General features: G+C 47.6%; 1 protein-coding gene across 1 annotated transcript; it reads left to right on the top strand.

Moving 5' to 3' along the window:
- On the top strand, positions 1-4564 carry LOC118088858 (waprin-Phi1-like). Its single transcript, XM_035123001.3, has 4 exons — positions 1-131; positions 736-885; positions 1699-1851; positions 3901-4564. The coding sequence occupies exons 1-4, from the start codon at positions 14-16 to the stop codon at positions 3933-3935; spliced, it is 456 nt and encodes a 151-aa protein (XP_034978892.1). The 5' UTR covers positions 1-13; the 3' UTR covers positions 3936-4564.
- The last annotated feature ends 3860 nt before the right edge of the window (positions 4565-8424 follow it).

The following is an 8424-nucleotide window of genomic DNA, read 5'->3' on the forward strand; positions in this document are numbered from 1 at the left end:
GAGCAGCATCACCATGGAGCTCAGGAATAGCAGCTGCCGCCCCCTCTTCATCCTCCTCCTCCTCATCTCCCTGGTGGGGCTTCTCACAGCCTCAACTCAGCTGATAGACACACCTGGGCAGAACGTTACAGGTGGGTGTGAGCGGGTGGCAGTCCCTAGGAGAGAAAGGCCAGCACCTCCAGCCTGGTCCAGCTGGACGAAGGACCAGAAGGGCCAAAGCTCAGCGGGGGGGGGGTATCTGCCTTGCAAACAGAAAGACCCACCTTCTCAATCCCTGGTTGCATTTCCAGGTAGAACTGGGAGCTACCTCTACCTGGAATCTTGGAGGCCTGCCGCCAGTCCAGCACCCAACAGCTCTTAGCCTCAGAAAGCTCTTCCTGATATTTAGTCAGAAACTCCTTTCCTATAACTTGAAGTCGTTAGTTCAGATCTTACCTTCTTACCCTCTGGAGCAGCAGAAAACAAGCTTGTTCCATCTCCCATATCATTTAGATATTTGAAGATGGCTACCATCGAACTGTAGAGCTGGAAGGGACCCCAAGGGTCCTCTAGTCCAACCCCCTGCAAGGCAGGAATCTTAGCCCAAGCATCCATGACAGGTGGCCATCCAACCTCTGCTTCGAAGCCTCCAAGGAAGGAGAGTCCACAACCTCCTGAGGGAGACAGTTCAACAGCCAAACAGCTTTTAAAGCCCCAAAGTTCTTTGTAATGTTTACTTCTCTTTGCCTTTTCCAGTTGCTGCAGAGAAAGGCGGCACATGCCCCAACGTGACAATGGCGACGGCCCATGGAAACTGCACAGAAGAGTGCCAGTCTGATGCCAGCTGTGCGGGGACAGAGAAATGCTGCTGGACGGGCTGCGGGGCCTCTTGCCGTCTCCCAAACGGTAACACTTGCCCTCCTTTGCCCCCTGCAATTCTCCTGCCCCCAGGGCCCAGTCTCAGGTGGGCCTCTGCCTCAAGGCCAAGTTCATAGACTGTAGAGCTGGAAGGGGCAAGAGTCGCACTTTAAGGTGCTGGATGCAACGTGGGGGAAGAGCTGTGACGGGAGGGAAGTTGCCCATGGTGCCAGGGGGGCCCAGCTGTGGCACTGTCTCCAGGCAGGAGAGTGTCCAGCAAAAGCATGCCCAATGGGCAGATTGTAACTCGGGCTAACAGCATTTGCTGGCAAGGTGCCAGAGAGATGACTGGGCTGCAGCTCCCACCAAGCAACTCCTGATGGGTGAAGCATTCCTGCAAGAACTTCCTGACAGTAAGAGCTGTTCGGCAGTGGAATTTGCTGCCAAGGAGTGTGGTGGAGTCTCCTCCTTTGGAGGTCTTTAAGCAGAGACTTGACATGCATATGTCAAGAATGCTTTGGTGGTGTTTCCTGCTTGGCAGGGGGTTGGACTGGATGGCCCTTGTGGTCTCTTCCTACTCTATGATTCTAGGAGCACAATCCAGATTCTGCTCCTTCTGTGGGATGAGGGAGGGGGCAGGGAGGGAGGGGGAGCTGTGCAGGAGCTGGCCTGAAACCCGCCTGGAATTCTGCCAAGAGAGCATGCAAGCCCCTTCTCTGGGCAATGCCTGCAAATTGTAGCATCAGACAAGGGTCATTCATTCCAATCCCCGGCAATGCAGGATTTTTTTTGCCCAATGTGGGCCTCGAACCCACGGCCCTGAGATTAGGAGTCTGGTGCTCTCCCTCTCTCCCCATGCAGATAAACCTGGCTTCTGCCCTCCGGATCCCCCTATCATATCACTGATAGGCGTCTGCAGGGATCAGTGCAGGGAGGACTCCGATTGTCCGATGGACAGGAAGTGCTGCATGGGCGGCTGCAAGAAATGGAACTGTGTCCCTCCCAGGGACCAAGGTAAGTGAGGGGCATTTCTGAGTGGTGGGTCTTCACAGGCTGGAGGTCTCAGTGAACCTGTCTCCATTGATTGCTCCTGGTTTCTCGTTTTGCTGGTCTCATGTTCATTTCTGCGGTATTATTTTCTTAAGTCCTCTTGGAAATTCGTCAACACTTTAGGGCAAGTTTCTCCGAATATGAACACCTTTGAATGTGATTTTGCCTGAGATGCCCACTTTTGCAATCTGATGGAGCCTCCTTCGCAGCTAGCAGGTGAAGCAAAGACAGAGAATTCCTAGGACTCAGACATATGGCTGCAAACAAAATGTTTTAAGTGTGTTGCAAAGTGCAATATACAATTGTAACACTAGATGGTGAAAGTGAGCTATGGCAAATTCAATGTAATTTTCAAAACTTTTTTTTTTAAAAAAAGCATTTTCACAACGTTGCTTTTACATGTGTGTAGATTCCACCCTAGTCCACTGAGTAGACCTTGCCCGACAAGCAAAGTAGAGAGCTTAAAACTATATTCATGCCGGATAAGGCTAGGGATGGTCATGCGAGATCTCACAGAAACTCATATGGCGCCTGCAAGATCATGTCTGAGCTTTGCAGATCCAGCATGCTGAGCAGACCTTGCCCCCAGCACTCCACCCCCGTACTCCTGCAAAGCAGATAGTTTAAAAGCTCAGGGTAACCCAAGTAGACCTGGTAAGAAATGAGCTTCTCCATTTTGCTTGGGTTTAACTTGTGAAATGTCAACCATCCTACCTTCAACCGCAAACAGTTGAAGTAACCACTCAAGTTAAACATGTGTAAGATGCTATTGTACTGTATACCATATGCAACTGAAATAATCCCCTGTTCACTTCCCTTTCTGTCCCCTTCCTGTAAGGTGTCTCTCCCTTGTAAAGGGCGCAGCCCACGGGACAAGCACATGTCAAACACCATCTATAGAGATGGTGCTGTGTGTCTTGCCAAATGCAAGGTGGTTCTTTTAAAATGAGATTCAGAAGTGATACAAAACACAAGTGAGTGAGTGAGAAGACTGAAGATTTTATTCTAAACAGCAAGCATTATATACATGCCAAGCAAGCACCTCGACCTGCCACTTGGAAGCCCTCAAGAAGCGGCCAAGTGACTCCCCCAGGTAGCCTCAGTTTGCATGGCCCCGCAGCCATCAGTCTGTGCACGAGCTTCTCAGACTCTGCCCAACATCGTCGGATTTCTAGCTAGCTAGCCAGCCTGTTAGCCTGCATGGCTTGCTGGACTGGCAGATAATTCATTAGCCACCCCCTCCCAGTGCCTCCCTTTCTCCAAACAATGTCCGACATCACAGAAGTGGTGTGTGCATGCACATGAAAGCTCATACCAATGACAAACTTAGTTGGTCTCTAAGGGATGCGGGTGGCGCTGTGGGTTAAACCACAGAGCCTAGGGCATGCCGATCAGAAGGTCGGCGGTTCGAATCCCCGCAACGGGGTGAGTTCCCGTTGCTCAGTCCCAGCTCCTGCCAACCTAGCAGTTCGAAAGACGTCAAAGTGCAAGTAGATAAATAGGTACCGAGGGAAAGTAAACAGCATTTCTGTGCGCTGCTCTGGTTCGCCAGAAGCGGCTTTGTCATGCTGGCCACAGGACCCGGAAACTGTACGCCGGCTCCCTCGGCCAATAATGCGAGATGAGCGCCACAACCCCAGAGTCGGTCACGAACTGGACCTAACGGTCAGGGGTCCCTTTACCTTTAAGGTGCTACTGGAAGGAATTTTTTTATTTTGTTTCGACTACGCAAGACCAACACGGCTACCTACCTGTAACTACAACATCAAAGAAGGTACCCGGCACTATCGCTTCCTTCCAACAGATTAAGACATTAAAGGCTGTTTCTCAGCCATCAAAGAGTTTAACAAGAGCTAGGGAAGGGGAAAGGAACAGAAGGGTAACCATGACAGATCACTTACCATAACTCCTCGAAATACAAATATCTTCTGGATAGGTTGCCCATACACTGTGTTGTGCACCTCCCGCAAAGTTATGCTCCCTAATCATCCCTCTCTCATCTTCCCTCCACAGATCCAGCAGCAGCCGAGAATCCATGGAACACCTGAAGCAGGGGAACCCTCCACAGACCCCAACCCCAGGGCCATGACAACCACTGGCCTCCCTCATCTCTTGGCACTTGGTCGCCTCTTCACCTACGCCATGTTGGTTGGAGTCCCTCACCCACTTTCGCAGTCAAACTCTCCCTCTGCACAGCAGTCCTTCTGTGCTGTGCACATGCCCCTCTGTGCCCTGTGTTTCCTGCTAACTATGGAGTTGAAGAAACTCTTCAAAACATGAGCTGCCAGGCACCTCAGGTTTAGCAAAGTCATCTTGCAAATGAGCTGAGTTTTCGCAAAGCTTGCCGAGACGCTGAGATGCCTTGTAAAAGTGCTTTGCTTTGGTCGAACAACCAGCACTGTCCTCTTTTTAGCACCAGCTGAAAACATTGTTATTTTGACAAGCATTCCCAGATATGTACGTAGAATGTTGACATGTGTTTTAATGTGTTCTTAGTTTATCAATGATTTTAATTGTCTGGAATGTTTAAAATAGCTGTTTTTAACTTCTTCCTTTTCTACTGGTTATATATATATATACGGTATATATATTTGTAAACCGTTCTGAGGTTTTTGTGTTGTTGTTTTTTACAATCAAGTGGAGTGTGGATTTTATGAAATAAAAATCAAAAATAAGACTAGTGACTCAGCTTTTGCAATATTTAAGTTATATGACCATTGCACCATTTAGGAGATCTTTATCATCCAATAGCACCTGAGATCCATTTGAAGAAAGTAATACTTTTGGGGCAATGCAAGCTGAAGGCAGAGGGGAGGAGCAAAGAATTGAAACCCCTCATAGAACAGGGCACATATCCGGATCAAGCCTGCAGAACCTATAATCCTGTGTTTTCACCTCCCTCTGCACCCAGCACAGAAGCCTTAGAGAAGGTAGTAGGTGAGAATTGGGAGATCCTGGGGGGCCAAATGAGGAGCTCCCAAGGGCCACCATTGGAGGCAGCCATGCTTCTGAATCCCAGTTGCTGGAAGCCGTGAGAGGGCTCTTGTGCTCGAATCCTGCTTGCGGGTTTTCATTTGGGGCAGCTGGTTGACCACTGTGAGAGCAGGAGGCTGGTCTAGGTGGGCCCCCTTTGGCCTGATCCAGCAAATGCTCTTTTTAGTTTCTTCTGTCACAAATAGTCCAGGGGCCGGAAGTACCAAATCCCTATCAGAGGCTGAATATAGCCAAGGATCCTGCCCACTTCCTCAAGTGTCTGACATTATTTAGAAAAGTCATCTCATGAAAATCAGTCCAGAGAAGGTCTGGGGCATATAATAATAATAATAATAATTATTATTATTATTATTATTATTATTATTATTATTTATACCCTGTACACATGGTTGGGTTTCCCCAGCCAGTCTGGGGGGCTCCCAACAGAATATTAAAAACACAATTAAACGCCAAACATTAAAAACTTCCCTAAACAGGGCTGCCTTCAGATGTCTCCCAAAAGTCAGGCAGCCTTTGCTATTGACTCTGAAACAATGGCTATGTCAAGAGTGGAAATGGTGCAATCCATTGCGTCCGTCCATGCACAGAAGCTGCGTAACTGTCACAAGGAGGTTCTAATACTTCTCCTGATGCCTTCCAGATGTTTTGGCTCATGGGCAGCAGGTTAGGGGTCTTGGTTGAACATAAACTGAACATGTGAGTCTACAGTGTGATGCAGCAGCAGCAAAATGAGTTGTCTGCAATTCCAGGCTGCGTCAACAGAAGTCTAGTGTCCCAATCAAGGGAAGTAAGAGTATCATTCTATTCTGCCTTGTCAGACCACACATGGAGTCCTGAGTCCAGTCCTGAGTGCCACAATTGAAGACAAGCTGGACCATGCGAAGAGGAGGGCAACCAAGGGTCTGGAAACCAAGCCTTATGAGGAATGGTTGAAGGAGCTGGGTTTGTGTAGCCCGGACAAGAGGAGACTGAGAGGAGATATGAGAGCTACTGGTATCTTCAAATGATTCTGCTCACTGATAATTCATAGAATCATAGAATCGTAGAGTTGGAAGAGACCACAAGGGCCATCCAGTCCAACCCCCTGCCGAGCAGGAAACACCATCAAAGCATTCTTGACATATGCCTGTCAAGCCTCTGCTTAAAGCCCTCCAAAGAAGGAGAGTCCACCACACTCCTTGGTAGCAAATTCCACTGCCGAACAGCTCTTACTGTCAGGAAGTTCTTCCTAATGTTGAGGTGGAATCTTCTTTCTTGTAGTTTGAATCCGTTGCTCTGTGTCCGCTTCTCTGGAGCAGCAGAAAACAACCTTTCTCCCTCCTCTATATGACATCCTTTTATATATTTGAACATGGCTATCGTATCACCCCTTAACCTTCTCTTCTCCAGGCTAAACATACCCAGCTCCCTAAGCCGTTCCTCATAAGGCATCGTTTCCATTTTTTTGAAATTCCATTTCAATTTTTTTTGTTTTATCTTTTTTTTGTAAACTGCTCTGAGGTCATTGCTGCCTTTATGCAATCAAGCAGTGTATACGTTTCATGTCATGTCCCTGTATAGGGAAGTTTTTAATGTTTGAAGTTTACATAATTTAATTTTTCATTTTGACAACGTAATAATACTAAATAAATAAGAAGAGAAATGTGTGCCCCACCCCCGAGACCATTCCGTTGTAACTATCCCACCTTCCAAAATTTCAACACCTCTTGCGGTGGTTTGATACCTTTTCCTTTTTTTCACAGTACAAATTCTACAAACACCTTCCGGTCATAAATGGTTATAAGGAATCATGCCTACATGGGGTGAAGAGGGCAAATTCTTCCATCGGAGAAAAACAAGCTTTATCTTATGAATTATGAGGTGTCATAAAGCGAGCCAAAAAAGTGGGCATCGACATTTGTTTGGAGTTATTCATGGCCGTGGAAAAGCAACAACAGGTTTCCTCTGGTAGCCAAACCGTTTCTCAAAGTGACCCTCCTTGCAGTCTCTGGAGGCAGGAACTCTGTTGTGGCAGCTGAATGTCACAAATGGGCCAAGGGACCCAGAGGGTCCCAGATTCTTGTATTATGAGTCGCGATGGAAGGATGCCCTGATCCATTAAAATGAGCCAGAGAAAAGGCAGGAGAAGCAGGACCCGTGATCATGTCCCCCTGTTCTTCAGAAAATCCCTTCCTCCCCCTGGACCTCCTTCTGCCACGCACAAAACCTGCCAGTTCCCAACATGACAGTCTCCACGCAGCCCAGAGACATTCATTTGGGGAGAAGGAAAAGGGGGCAGGGGGAAGAGGCACCAGGGCATATCCTGCTGGTCTCTTTTTATTGGTGGTTGCAATATACCTGCTATGGAAAAGCAGGTTGGACAGTGTTCTCAAAGCTACGAGCATGAGTTTGACCAAACTGCGGGAGGCAGTGCAAGACAGCCTGGCGTGCTATGGTCCGTGGTCCATGGGGTCATGAAGAGTCGGACACAACTAAACGACTAAACAACATGGGAAAGCACCTTTTTTTGAAGGAGGAGGAGGGTTTTTAAAAAATCCACGAGTAAATTAAAAAGATGAATGACTCCTGCTGCTTCTAGAGGAACAGTTCAATGCTGCAGATTTATCATATAAAAAGGAACAGGCCCTGCCTGCAAGTTGACAATCTGAGGGTCAAGCCAGACCCATGGCATTGAATGGTTTTTTTATTTATTTGAAAAAGCACAAATGGTATCAACTGGTGAGGAGGGGGGGGGGACACATGCCCAAAGGCGGATTCTTCTGAATACAAATAGCCCTTCCAGAGTAATCACAGAATCATAGAATTGTAGAGTCAGGAGGGACCCCTGAGGGTCATCTAGTCCAACCCTCTGCAAGGCAGGATTTACAATTAAGGAACTCCTGGCAGTTGGCCATCCTGTGGCAATGTTCAGGGAGGCAGGAGAGGGTATATTGTTTAATTATATCCTTCCCAACTGGTGTTAACAAGTCCTATGATTTAGCAGAGTAACATTCCTCTTTTTATACTTACACAGCGGATAGGTTCGCCAGGCTTGCATAAGCCTCTAAAATAACTTTCCTAGTAATTCCCCTTTTATTCCCTCTTAAAAGAATAGACACAACACAGTTTTGTATATAAGTATATAAAATAGTTTACTCACATTCTGTTCACAGAAGGATCCCAGAAGGCAGACTTGGGTTACAAAATATATACACGTGGAATCTATCCCATAAGGAGATAGTTCCTTTGTCCTCTTAGCCTAAGAAGATGTTGCTTCTTTGATGAATGGAGTCAGAGAGAGAGAGAGAGAGAGAGAGAGAGAGAGAGAGAGAGAGAGAGAGAGAGAGAGAGAGAGAGAGAGAGAGAGATGGTGGCATCCGCTGAGGTATTTTGTTACCTGCACAGGTGACATGCAGAGGAAGTCTGTCCCAGCCTAGGAGGAAACAGGAAGTTCCGACTGGCTGGTCCAGACACCCCCTTTTTATGCCCACTCTAGGAATGTTGTATTTGACTGCTCTGTGTTTCACACCCCACCCATCCAACCTCTGCTTAAAAACCTCCAAG

Source organism: Zootoca vivipara, chromosome 7 (genome assembly GCF_965207765.1).
Source record: "Zootoca vivipara chromosome 7, rZooViv2.hap1.1, whole genome shotgun sequence".
Classification (NCBI taxonomy): domain Eukaryota; kingdom Metazoa; phylum Chordata; class Lepidosauria; order Squamata; family Lacertidae; genus Zootoca; species Zootoca vivipara.

Bases quoted from the DNA above. Each gene is read 5' to 3' on its own strand.
- LOC118088858 (XM_035123001.3), top strand. From the start codon at position 14: ATGGAGCTCAGGAATAGCAGCTGCCGCCCCCTCTTCATCCTCCTCCTC. The intron at 132-735 runs GTGGGTGTGAGC...TGCCTTTTCCAG, and splicing joins ACCTGGGCAGAACGTTACAG to TTGCTGCAGAGAAAGGCGGC. The intron at 886-1,698 runs GTAACACTTGCC...CTCCCCATGCAG, and splicing joins CTCTTGCCGTCTCCCAAACG to ATAAACCTGGCTTCTGCCCT.